The sequence below is a fragment of the Cydia splendana genome, chromosome Z, assembly GCF_910591565.1.
Source record: "Cydia splendana chromosome Z, ilCydSple1.2, whole genome shotgun sequence".
Classification (NCBI taxonomy): domain Eukaryota; kingdom Metazoa; phylum Arthropoda; class Insecta; order Lepidoptera; family Tortricidae; genus Cydia; species Cydia splendana.
Window position 1 is genome coordinate 44,804,853 of NC_085987.1, and position 14,665 is coordinate 44,819,517.

Sequence of the window (14,665 nt, forward strand, 5' to 3'; positions counted from 1 at the left end):
TGGTAAAATTTTTTTAGACTTTCGTATGCGAACCCGACTCTCACTTGCCTGATAGGTACTTACTAAATCAGTTCTCGAAGCAGTGGGATCACATTTTCTTCCATATGAACTCGAAACCAGATATCCCCAAGAAAATGGCGTATAAATAAAAATACCGAAGTGCCAACCCTAGCGGCCGGATAACCCGGATATAAAGTGTTTCGATGATTACTTGAATGTTCCACGGAATTAGGTCTTGTTAAAAATAGGGTGGATAGAAGACATATAAATGAAGCTGTCATACAACTATAATATGGGCTCCTACTACGGCGGAACATGAAAGAAAAAAAATGAAAACCAAAAACAATAAATTCATTTATATCTTTATAACCAATATACCTAGAGAAGTCACAATTGCCACTAAATTTGCGTCTTTGAATGGTTTATCCAATAGCACTAAACAACGGAAAGTTTACAAAATAATTTGCAAATTATTAACGTTTTTCGTAAAATCCGGGTGCCTAAAACACGATTTTCAAAAAATTATTACACAAAAACTACGCAAATTGGACACGCGGGAGTTTTAGTCTCGCATTTGTAATGATCTAAACTTCAGTAATTTGCAATAAATGAGGATGTCACTTTTTTGGCTTCTATAAAACACTGCCGCTTAGCAACTTCTGCCGCTGCCTGTACAAGGGTCTTGAAATTAAAATGTGAATAGTTCCATTTACTTTACACAACTTAGTTTCAGGCTGGAACAAGGTAGCGGAAAGTCTGGCGGCATACAAAATTATACCCTATACCGCCATGTTAGGAAAAGGTCGTATCTGTGTGTGTGCGTCACAGTCGGTTAGGGCGTTTCGTGTGGGGGGTATGTTGGCCTAGATGGAGAGGTGAGGGGTGCGGAGGGGCGGGGCTTGGTGCAAGCAGTGGGTGTTTGGCCGCGTGATGCACCGCGCGTTGCACCGTGCACCAGCCTCATTAAAATATAACCGAGAGAGAAATCCAAAATCAATTTAAATCTACCCTCGTTAGGGGTGATCAGGGTGGGGGGATGGAATTCAGGGGGTGAAATAGCGCTATTATGAGGCGAAGTGAAGGTTTGCCCTTAATGGGGTTGGGTACATCTAAAAGTGAGTGTTCTCGAAACCCTGAATTTGGCAGTGAAATGTTTTTATTGATCGCTTTGTTTTTTCGAAATATAGTTGGGGTAGTATGGGGTTATTTTTTATGATACTGGTAGTTTAGGTTCAATATACATACTTTTGAATAAATACTACATTTAATATTTTAATTCAATATCAAAACAGTCCCAGTCCGTAGCGTCACTTAAGGCTAATCTGAAGAAGCTTTGGCTTTGCAATCAGTGTGATCTGGTTAAAATATGTTTTTCACTTCTCATGCTCAAAAAGTGCACCTTTATGTCGTGCGTAGACGACATAAAATCGCATTTTATGCTCTAGAACATAAAAGTAAAATTTTCTTCTAAGACTAAGGTAATCGGTCTCAACAGCCAAACAGTTAAAACATATTGCACAATTTTACTGAGCAATAAAATTGTGTAGATGACAAAACTTGTTATATTATTTTATTTTTGCTACAATTTATTAGAAATCCGTATTTTCTGTCATTAAATTTAGTAAATCACATAAAATATAGATGGTCAAGCAAAACTTGTCAGTAGAAAAAGGCGCGAAATTCAAATTTTCTGAGACGATATCCTTTCGCGCCTACATTTTTCAAATTTGCCGCCTTTTTCTACTGACAAGATCTGCTTGACCAACTATAGGAGTCGATTATCGTTCAAAAATGCTCCGAAATGTTTGACTTGGCAGAAAACCAAGCGTCTGAAACTCTGATCACATGTTGAAAATTAAAAAAATAATAATTAAAAAGTTAGTTGGCGGAAATTGGTTATTTTTAGGGTTCCGTACCCAAAAGGTAAAACGGGACCCTATTACTAAGACTTCGCTGTCCGTCCGTCCGTCCGTCCGTCCGTCCGTCCGTCCGTCCGTCCGTCCGTCTGTCACCAGGCTGTATCTCACGAACCGTGATAGCTAGACAGTTGAAATTTTCACAGATGATGTATTTCTGTTGCCGCTATAACAACAAATACTAAAAACAGAATAAAATAAAGATTTAAATGGGGCTCCCATACAACAAACGTGATTTTTGACCAAAGTTAAGCAACGTCGGGCGTGGTCAGTACTTGGATGGGTGACCGTTTTTTTTTTGCATTTTTTCCGGGTTTTTTTTTTCATTATGGTACGGAACCCTTCGTGCGCGAGTCCGACTCGCACTTGCCCGGTTTTTTATGTTCTTTCGCTTTACGACAATTTCGTGGTGTAAATTGCCGTGAAAAATATAATTTTATTTTCCTCGCAATCGAAGTGAAAAGCAGAGTGTACAACAAGGGCATAAATGTCCATTTTTACCCTCGTGTACTATTTTGGTCTTCGCTTCGCTCAGACCAAAAAATTGCCTCGGGTAAAAATGGGTCCCTTTATGCCCTTGTTGTACAATTTACTATTATTAATTATTGACGCGAATTCCAGACTGTTAAAGCGAATTGCGAAGGTTATCAATATGTAAGGCCCTGGTCTCCTATTTTATGCTGTACGCGGCGTCTGGCGTCAGCGTCAACGTTTTTGAACAAAAAAGACGCTGACGTCGACGTCTAAAACAGACCACAACAGTACATCTCTATAGTAAGCATCGTGACGCAGACGCTGTAAGCGGCCGATGGCGTTTACAGGAGACCAGGGCCTTAATAATGATGGCGTCAAGCGAGTGACGATATATTTGAGCGCTTTCCCAAACAAAAGTGGACAAAAGTGTTTTCCCAATATTATTTTATTATTATTTGCTATTTCATGCTTGCATGAATTCAAGGATTTTCATCCGAAATATCCATTTGCGATTACATATTAAAGTTATAAAAAGTAAGTCGCCATCAGATATATCGGTGCGGCCAAGGTGCTCACAAATATCTGAACACATCTCTATTGTCAAGGCGCTAGAGCGGGTGTTCACCTGTTCAGATATTTTTGAGCACCTCGGTTGCTCCGATGTATCTGATGGCGACTGCACATTGCCTGACAGAACGCGCGCCCCACAAAGGCCGGTAGGACCATCGCCTACATCTTTCGTTCAATATTCGTAAAAGTATACACATTTTATTTGCCTTATTTACCTTATTTAACTACATACTTATCAATAAACACTATAAGATTTGCCGATAATTTGTCATATGTGACGTTTGAAGAATCGCAAAGGTTCACAAGAATTTGAGACTTTAAAAACTGAATAGAGTTCTTCATTTGTGACGTTATCTATGAAAAGGGACCTTTTTTTGTCGATGGCGCTTACGCCAAATGTTAACGATGCTCCCATATAAATACAATGCCGCGCGACGCTGCAAGCGCCATCGACAATAAGGTCCCTTTTCATAGATTAAATGCCCCATATGAAGAACTCTATTCAGTTTATAAAGTCTCAAATTCATACGCGAATCTTTCAAGCGTAATTAAAAAAGTCCCGCGGCTTTAGTTCATTTTGTCACTTACCCTGATTCTCTCATATCCGCAACAATGATTTCAGGCATATAATTAGGTATTATGGTACAAGCCTAAAATAAAACCTAAAAATTTTCTGAGATATTTTTCACCTTGTTCCCGTTTACTTTTGGATTGAGCTCATGAAATCATCTCAGAAAATTCCAACTATACCTACCTACTTAATCTGAAAATATTCATTGTCACGAGCCAGTCGTCCAGTCGAAGAATTTAATTTCCTTCCCATTATGTACTTTGTCACAGTGACAATAGTATAAGGTCTCTAGCGACTTTCACATGATCGTCAATTAGTCACTGTGAAAAGGTACGAATTGGGTCGGAAATTCTTTGACTGTACACAGGTATAGTTACGTGAAAGACTTTTTTTATTCATTGATGATATCATCATATCATATCATATCATATCATATCATATCATATCATATCATATCATATCATATCATATCATATCATATCATATCATATCATATCATATCATATCATATCATATCATATCATATCATATCATATCATATCATATCATATAATATCATATCATATCATATCATATCATATCATATCATATCATATCATATCATATTGTGATTATTTTTCTAAATCGAAAGTGTCCAAAAATCTAAATGAAAATTGCAAAATGAATGGAATATTTTAAATAAATAATTTAGCCTAATACGACCCACTGCTGGGCACAGGCCTCCTCTCGAGCACGAGAGGGTTTAGGCTACAGTAGGAATATTTTTATTTTGTTTTATTTCTAGACAAGTCACAAGTTAAAAATTTAATAAAATTACATTACCCTGTCCTGTCTTTGTATTACGAACTTTTCTTTAGTAGTGCACAATAAGGAATTTTATTATTTGTAACTCCATTTTGGATTTTACAGGCCTATAAATCCTGGTCTTTTGATAGGCTTGCGTGGGGATATAGATCCAACACGTAGAGGCCCCTTGGAGAGCTTTAATGTCATGTAGAACGCCTGCTGGAACCCATTCACAGGCGCAACAATAAACACCCATGAACCGGTCACAGCAGCCATTGGGACTATTGTAGAAAAAGTGGATAGTATAACGGTCTATGGATTGAAGTTTGGGTGGACAATGAGACTGGGCTATTGTAAAGAAGTCCGGGCACCTGCCATAACAATGCTAACACACGTTATTGAGGCAGGTGGTGACTTGCCGCTTACTAGAAGGACCCCTGAAACAGATTCAGATTCAGCATATAGCTCTAGCGACTCCTCTCTGGACGGCCAATGAAGGCAAGCCAGAGATGAGAGTCCTGCGGGTTCACTCCGACCGACGAAGACACGCCGGAGACGGAGACCCTGACTCTCGGGAGCACTCGGGTCCGTGGGGTCGTTACTCCCCAACAGCTCGCCACAAGCTGCCCTGCGGGTAATAATTTTATTATTATTATGTCCAAAGCAATCCAATTTGATCAAATAATAGGAACCGTGCGCTATGGAGGGACTGCCATCTTGTAGCATAAATTAGAAACATGAACACTTCACGCCAAAGCAAGTGATGCTATCTACAGTTCACGTACGATTTCTTATGCAAGGGTCTGTTATTTTGTGGGCTACATCGGAATTAATACGAAAACACAGTTAATACCCGGGGCCAAATAAACCGACATGCAATTGTGAACTGTAAACACAATTAAGACATTTTGATTTGTAAAGTTTGCACAATGCTTTGTACTTTGATTTGCCTTTAGGAAATGCTTTGACATTATATTATACACTATTGAAATGTTCCATTACAATGGAAATATTAATTAGGCAGATCCTTTGATTACTGCCGCTGTAGTCAGCGGCAGAAATAAAGCATTGGTATTAAATTAATAGTATAAATATGGGCTATGGAACAGGGTCCGAATATTGGTATATTTTTCATACAAATTAACCGGTATTGAATTTCGGTATCTTGGTTGCTTATGTATATGTTTTCACTTAATTTAGCTAATCTGATCAGTCATTATCCTTACCTAAATAATATCAAAGAAATGATGTGAAAGCTATGAGATATTTTGATTTTTAGTTATACCGGTAACGGTCTCTGCTATGGAGGGTACAGGTAAGGAAAACCCTCTCTGTGCATAAAAAAAATGTTTGTCAAAAAAAGGTGCAGTAGGTTTAGAAAGGCAGCTTTTTTGGATCACAACACGGCTGCCATAAATTTAATTAGCAGTCTTGAGGGACTGTATCGATTCAAATACTGTGTTTGACTTTCGCTCGATGAACATATTTAGGTCTAAAATGCAAATTTGTAACAAAATATGCACTAAAGATAAAAAATTGAAAAAAGCTTCTAAAAATCGGCAATATAATTTTTGATGTCAGCGGTGGTGGACGCGTGGATCTGACGTCCGACTTTCAATCCGAAGGTCGTGTGTTCAAATCCTGGCACGTACCAATGAGTTTTTCGGAACTTATGTACGGAATATCATTTATCATTTGATATTTACCACTAGCTTTTCGGTGGAGGAAAACATCGTTAGGAACCTGCATACATCCGCGAAGAAATTCAAAGGTGTATTTGAAGTCCCCGACCCGCATTGGGCCAGCGTGGGGACTATAGCCTAAACCCTCGCGTGCTTGAGAGGAGGCCTGTGCCCAGCAATGGAACGTATATAGGCTAAATTTTATTATTCTCTTTATTTATGTTTCGTCTTAAGTTAGGGTTTTTATAATATGAATATAAAAGTAAAATATAAAAACACTTACAAAACGATAAAAAATACATATAAACACATTATAAAAAACCTAACCTAGGGTGCCGCCAGCAGCGGGGCAAGGCCCAAGCTACCGGTGGTCAGGGCTGCAGAGAGAGGAACCGGCGGACTATCCGCGCTGTGTCCAAGATCACCGCCTTCTGCATCTGACCCTTGATCCAACCAACAACCTAGCGAGAGTCTCTCAAGATGTTGGTCGAGACTCTTCGCTATTAGACCGTTCACTGAAACGACTATCGGGACAATGATCGTCGAATCAACATCCCACATGGCGGTTATCTCGTGAGCCAAGTCTAGGTACTTACTGGACTTGTCCTTCTCGGCCTTCACGAGATTCTCATCATGGGGGATGGTGATGTCAACGAGCACGGCCCGTCGTTGCGATCGATCTATTATCACAATGTCAGGCTTATAGGCTAAATTATTATTATTACATAGAATTATTTTATTATTTTTGCATCTTATAAATTTTTTACCGAGATTTCGCATATTTAACTCTTTCATCTTCATCGCCATTGTTACTTCTAATTATTTTTCTCATTAGAAAAAATCATTTATTCACATGCAAGATTCTGCTTAAATCTAAAATAGGCCCCTGCGGCATTGTACTGGAGGAGCGAGGAACTGCCGCCAGCATCCTTGGTATGTACATACCAAGGATGCTGGCGGCAGTTCCTCGCTGTATCGCTATGCTGATACTTTGTGCAAGGTAGCCGCCAGCTCTTCGGTCACCAGTTACGTCAACCAGACGCTTCGCGATTTTTGCGAACAACTTGTGCGCGTTGGGATACCATGGACCTAGAGTTTCAACTCCAAATGGTACAAAATGGTACCTACTCTCTACCTAGGCTCCTATATTTATTACGTTTTAAAATTTCGGCGCTTTTCGCCCGCTTTTACATTAGTCCATTAGAGGTGGGACGGTGCCAGTGTGTCTACGCAGGTAGCATCCCACACTAACATCCGTCCCAAGCTCCAAGGAACTAAGGACAACCCATCGGGCCTCTTGGCATCATCTCTGATAATGCCAGTCGGCTCAAGAAGAGCAGGCACATTAATGGTGGCAAGAGACCGACGGATTATGTCATTAACGCATGTCTCGAAAAACGGCCTGCACTTTTTTGACAAGACTTTTTCTCATTTCATTTGCATTTTGATATCACACTAAAGCCTGACAACAGTTTATTTAACCCATAGTCTAATAAAACATGGTCTTCCATTCCCAGAGTGACACGGGCCTACGCCACAACAACATGGCCGCTATATATAGCGCTATCGCATATTATCATATAGCGCTGTCGCATGATGACGTAGGCCCGTGTCAGTTAGGTGACCTAGAAAAGACGGGAATGGAGTACCAGGCGGAGTATATTATTATACCATGATTTAACCCTGAGATAGTGTCGCTGCAAACAGCTTACGTATGGCAATAATGTGCGTACGTCATGTATAGTCGGGGTAGTGGGCATTGGCTTCATGTTGATACGTGGTTGATACTCGTATAAGTAATGTCAAAACATTGCTTACAGAGAATTCGGTTCTTTCAAATTACCTATTCGTCAAAATCTGATTCTAAATATTCAATATTATTATATTCTTCGTTTTCTCACTCTGACGAAGTCTGGTTTTCATCAGATGTTGTGTCGCTTTCAGGACCACCAACCTCGATTATAAAACGTTCAGTCTCCAATTCGATTATAGGATTTTTATCGTCGATCTACATAAACCTTAAATGAAATATTAAAGTTTAAACCTAACAACTAACCAGTTCAATAAAACCGCACTATAAAATGTCAATACCGGTCATGTCAACAACCAACTTTAAAACATTGTTTATTGGAATGCTATGTAATCCTTCGTCTTTTTTAAGCTGTAAGTATTTGATTGCATTCACTACAATTTTTTTCGCATCTTTGGTATAAAATTTTTTTGGCATTTTTGTAATAAAACCGTTCATATTTGAATATATTCGTAGATATTTTCCGTTTGTTTACATCGGTGACATTCGATGACATCCAACGTTCGTTGTCAAAGAGTACTTGTTGCCAGTAAAATAAATTAGTACCATTGAAAATCCGCAAAATGGCGAGGGTCAAATAAACTGTTGTCAGGCTTTACAAGATGCAATGAGTCAAGCAAACCGGTCACTTAGAGGTAGAATTTCCATACAAAGTGTATTTTTCGCTGCGTCACCTTAAGCGTGAGCGTTATAATATTGTCTTATCCACTTCTATAGTATTTCAAAGTAGAGCGACGTTTTCCTTTGAGTAAAATATGCTTAATATTTTATTAGATAACACTTTACAAATTAAAAATTCAAAGTTTCGTTAAAATCTACAGAATCTTACGTAGGGTTTAGCGTTTTTATTTTATTTTATTTTATTTATTGGTTGCATGGCTATCTAAAGCCTCCTCCACACTCGTGCGCGAATCGCGGCGCAAAGCCGCGAACGCGAGTGTGGAGTCCTGAACGCAGACCTGCGAAATCGACTCCACACTCGCGTTCGCGGCTTCGCCCGCGATTCACGTGCATAGTCTGGAGGGGGCTTTAGGAAAATAAATCATTTGTTAAATAAAGATAACATAATAATTAATAAGCAATAAGTTTAAAAAACTTTAACTCGACTACGAGTCAAAGCCTATCTCACTCCTTTGTGGCTAGAGTTAGACCAAGAAAAGTCTGCAGCGATTTTGATGGTCCATGCAGTGCAAGTTAAACGTCAAACTTTTATGAAATTATGACGTATAAATAACAGTTGCACTGCGGGCAATCAAAATCGCTGCAGACTTTTCTTGGTCTAACTCTACCAACAGTTTGCCACTGATATAACGCTATCGATAACGTAACTTACTTTCTATCAAAGAGAATAGATAGTATAGAGGGGTCCTGTCATAGTAAATTTTGTAGTCACAGTAAATTTACTGCCATCTATCGACACACGACTAAAACTCAAAATGAAAACATATAAAACTATCGAAAAAAATTATATATATGGATAAATGATTTTATTATTTTTATATCATTTTGACCCATGTTCATTCACTGATACCTATGTGTTAAAATTGTTAAATATAAAACGGTGTCGTCACCGGCATCTAGCCGACTATAGGCCAAAGGTGTGTGTGCCATCTATCCGAGAATGACTTTTTCTTGATTTCCGAGGCACGTTTTTTTCTTAAACTTTATTCATCTTATACGGAGTTACATATGTCTTTGCTTTCTATGCAACTCGGTCGTATTCACATCTTAGTGCGAGTGAGATTGATATAAAGTAAATTACGTAGACGTTAGCGTATTATGTCAGTTTTGACACTGTTAGTGACTCATGGTACGGGTACTTCTCATAAATATTTTCTCGCAAATATTTTTATAAACCGCTGTCAGTTTACTTTTTCATTTCACATTACAGTTTTATCGTCGTATTTTTGTTGAAACTTATTTCCTTTATCTTCTTTGTGTCCGACAGCGCCTTGTAAAAGCAATGACTAAGAATTTTTTTATTAAATTTTATATTAAATTTATGTTCATGAGTTTAGTAGTCCGGAATGGCTTTCAAGGTTTAGAAAGCTGATCTTGATATGATATATTTATTTAAGAGACATGATGTATTTTCGCTCGCACTGATAAATAAGTGTGAGGCAGAGATGCACAGATGCTCTACAAAGTGCTCGGCAAACGGCTGAGGGGGGCAACGGGCGAGCCCCGCGCGGTAGGGTTACCAGATGACAGGAATTCTGGCCGTTTGTCAGGAATGCGGCCGGAATACGAAAATGTCAGGAATTTTAGTAAAGTAGCAGACTTTTCTATTGTGTACCTAAAAAGGTACATTACAAATAAACAATGTATCAAGCTACGGCAAACATACTTACGCCCCCCCCCGACGCTGATATGAGCGTCAGGAAAAATATCCACAAATCAGGAATTTTGTCAGGAAATCCCGAATTGCCGCGGGCAGCTTTCTCGTGGAGAGAATTGCAATCGCAATCCAGCGCGGGAACGCTGTCTGCGTCTTGGGCACCCTCCCGAGGGCACCAAATTTTGATTGGTATTTTTAATCTTTAGTTTTAGTTATTTTAATTGTAGTTGGTGAAGCAGATGTTCCAAGAATAAATATTATTTAATTTAAATGAACTCTATATTATCTCTTCTTGCATATTGTTTTAAATATTTATCTTGTGATGAAATAGGTGCTCTTTAATGGCTTTGAAATTTTTTAATAGGAAATGGGCAAAGTTGCCGTCAAAATTAAAATAAGTTAGGTACTTACTGGTTATTTATTTTTTGAAATATATTATTTAATTACTAAGAACACAAGATAGGATATTGGAAAATATATATTTTTTACACACATTTTTTACCTATGTACGTATTGATTGGATCATTCTACTTTTTATCTATTTGTCTTTACCTAAAATTACTAGTGGCTCTGTGAGCTGTAGACCTAGCGAGCAGAGCTTTAAATAACATGGTGCTAAGAGCTTTAAATATAGTAAATAAAAAAAAACAATACGAAATTTATGTGTAAAAAAATACAAAAAGTTATAATATCCCAGCATACAATTACTGGGGTTCGAACCCAGACCCTCTTTGCAAACAGAAAAAGCGAACGTTTACAAACTGAGCCAAATAGTTCTTAGATGGGTTGACGAAATTTAGCTACTCCTTCTCAAATTAAAATTAGTTAAAATTAAATATCTCAATACCTCCGAAACCAGCGAAATAAATTTTCTGAATTTTTGGCCATATAATCTATAAACATATCTCAAAAAGAAAACACTCGTATGGTACCGATACCACTATTTGTTTAGGCGCGAGCTATCACGACTCCGCCATTTAAAAAAAAATCAAAAAACGGGACGGACAAAAAAAAATTATTTACACATAGAATCCAGTCACAAAATTTTACGAGATTCGGTTAAGAATTGCGACCTGTAGAGGAGAACATCCGGACATACAAAAGCAAAATGCTCCAGTCGAAACGTAGACCTTCGCTATGCTCCGGTCAATTAAAAAATTGTAAATAAAAGATGAATTTGAAATAAAAGTATTATTTTACTATTTTCTAAATAGAGTTATTATGCAACCATTTAAAACAAATTCATGGGCAAGGACAGGCGTGGCTCACTCCGCGATTTCGTCGCTTTGCAACAGGTAGCACAAGTACATCCGTCCCACACCAATTTTGGTGGCTAGCCATAAGCCGCGCGTGGCGCTGTCGCCACCTAGCGGCCATACCTGTCCTGATCGTAACAGACACGTTTTGTTAGAGAGTGAGTCTTCTGCACCTAGTACTTTATTTATTCTGTGGCAAGGATACTAAAATAAATGTACCTATATATTACCTTAAAAATCTGGTAACGTATTGGAAATACTATTTTGATAGAAGCATGGTTCAGTTGCTAGATAAATATATGGATATTCACTATTATGATTAAATATTGACTAAAACCGTTTTCAGTCCGTGTGTTGAAAATAAAATTATTTGCAGGAAAAACTCAAAAAGCATATCAAAGTAATACATTTATCTGGAAAACTATAATGTAGGTAGTTAACAAAAAGTAGAATGGCCCAACATTAAAATACAGATGTAGTGCATAATTGTTTTCCTTCGTATTTTCACGGAAACGTACGAACGTCTCTTGCTATTTCAGTCAAGTCTCGGTACAAAAAGTACTAAGATTGACTGAAGTAGCATGACAAATACGAACGTGTCCGAGAAAATACGAAGGAAAACAATTATGGACTACATCTTTAAGACGATTAAATAAATCTTACTATCAATTATATTAGAAATTAAATTTGCGTGGTCAATGAAATTGACAAAGTCAAATGTAAAGTTAAAAATAGGGCTGCCAAAAACGTTAGGAAGGTAATAAACGGACGGTTTGCACGCAGTGGTACCAGATCATGTGGCCCGGGAGGCTGACACCAAGCTGACCAGATATGCGACGACGGAAGAAGACGAAGCCACTCTGAGGGAGCTACTACTTAGGTACGTGAAACGGGTGACAACCCTGAAGGAACTCAGGAGAGACCAACCGTTATAGATGCCTTTTGTGCGAGTGCAGTATCCCGCTAGGGTTGTGCTAAGTTAGTGAGTTTTTTTACTGGTCTTTTTGAACAGATTTGTTTTTCACCTCAGCAGCTTTAAATAAATACTTTGACAACAAAACTTCCGTGAGACACAGGCATATTAAATATATTAAAAACGTATTTTAAGTCGAAAAACGCTCGACATGTTTCACTCCGTACCGAGGAGTGTCATCAGTACGGAGTGAAACATGTCGAGCGTTTTTCGACTTAAAATACGTGAGTGACCCGTTTTTAATATATTTAAATACTTTGACGTTTCTGCTATAAATAATGAGCAAGAATTGGTTTGTGAAACTTGTCAAGTTATTTTTAAAGCGTAATTAACGAATGTAAATTGGTTATGTTATCTTTCTACATCTAATATCTTTCTGCTGAGGTGAAAAGTACCTGCCTTTGAGTTCGCGCTAAGCTCAAGATTCTAAATTAGAATATACTATTATTTTAATTGTAGAATCTTTTGCTTACTCGGGAATCAAAATCAGTATTCCTACCAAAAACTATATATTTTGTCTAAAAGTTTTCCCTCTGTTGAAAAAGATCAGTATAGCATATTATGCAGTAGAGATTTTCAATTTTTAATAAATCGTAGTAGCTGTGTGAACTTTGAGCACTGACCTTCACAACAACAGCTTATACAACTTAAGAACCGCCTCTCTTGCCGTAGTCTAGTAGCAATACCACGAGTCAACTGACAAGATTTGCTTGACCAACTATAATTAGACACTGTACAAGTGTTGACACAGTACCGCAGATAAGAGGCAATTCTTAAGTTTTCCTTACAAGATTTTCTTGCATATTCATTACTCGAGCGTTTCTTTAAAAAATGCCACATTCGTTAATTTTGTATTTTTTCATAAAGGCCTGTCCAGACGAGAACAATTTTTCGCCAACCTGAATTAAATATTCGATTAAATTGTCCGATCATATCAGGTGGTGCGGACGCCAACGCCAATTTGACCACTTTCACCAATAATAAATTAGTGGTGATATTTGAGCGCTCTAAATTAAAGAAATGGCCCCAAACGCGAATACTAGCGTCACAAATTGGTATTCCTGCGTCCGCACACCATTTTATCGGTAATATCGGTCATAATCGGCGGTTGAATTCGGCGAGTCAAATTGGCGTTTGCATCGCAATTTGCACGGCTTGATTTGATCGGACAATTTAATCAGATTGGCGAAAAATTGACCCCGTCTGAAACGCCTTATATTTTGTATTATTTCTACTGATAATCACGAGCTCTTTTGATCCTAATGGGATAAAAATGACCCGGCATTTTTTCCTACTGTGTTACCATTTCCCCATTGTTAAACGTTGTATGGCGTATTATAAGTTGTATGGCGGTAACAAAAAGGAAAGTTTGAAAAATGAATGAAAAATTTGCGACTTTTTTTCTCTTATAAAGATGAAAAGGGCTCGCGATCCTGACTAGAAATAACACAAAAATGGCAAAAAAGGTCACATAAAAAAATGGCAAAAATAAAGACCAGCTCACTCACAAAGTGCAATAGGTCAATGCTTGACATTCATGCCGCTATGTGCGCAACCTACAAAAATATGGCCATTATAGTATGTCATAATAATATATATTTTCCAATCTGGTCACCAAATTTAAAAAAATAAAGATGCTAAAATGGCTAGTTTTGAGGTTAAGGCCACTTTTTTAACTTTACATTAGCTTAAACATCATCATTGAGCATTTTCCGGACTTATATCTCATCTGTACCTGTTCTCTGAGCACGCAATGCTAACTTTACCTTCGCAAATAATTTTAAGCCATGAAACTTTGCCTAGTGCAGAAAAAAATGCTTTAACTTTACACCGCCTAGAGAGACCTTGCGAAAACGCTCAAAACATCAATAAATCGATAGGTAAATACCTACTTCCTCACCTGTTGTTACAATAAATTGATGTTATTAAAGAATAACTGTTAGAATGTCTGTTATTAAAAAATAAAAGACTAACAATAAGTGAAATAAAATATGTACCTACCTACTACCTACATACTAAATTTACTACCTATACGAATCGTAAAAACTACTTCCAACTCTCAAACTAAGTCAAACAGAATTGAGATTTGAAGATAGATAGGAATTTGATAATTATATAAATTAATTAACAACACTAAAATTTACCAACCACAGCCAAAATTTCGAGCAAAACTTTTAGAGTGAAAAAGAAATGTCAATAATGTATCTATCCATAGGTACGTTTATTTCAAGTTATATTTACTTTCCAATTTCATTTATGGCTAAGTTATGACAAAGTGCCACAGCTATA

At 37.6% G+C, this 14,665-nt stretch overlaps 1 protein-coding gene across 2 annotated transcripts in view; it reads left to right on the plus strand.

Annotated features, from left to right (window-relative positions):
• The window catches only part of LOC134804054 (glucose transporter type 1), a 100,155-nt gene that overhangs the window by 41,904 nt on the left and 43,586 nt on the right, over positions 1–14,665 (plus strand). For both annotated transcript variants that reach the window (XM_063776937.1, XM_063776938.1), the window contains exon 4: positions 12,187–12,283. In XM_063776937.1, the coding sequence (XP_063633007.1) occupies positions 12,187–12,283 (97 nt within the window). The remainder of the gene's footprint in view (positions 1–12,186; positions 12,284–14,665) is intronic.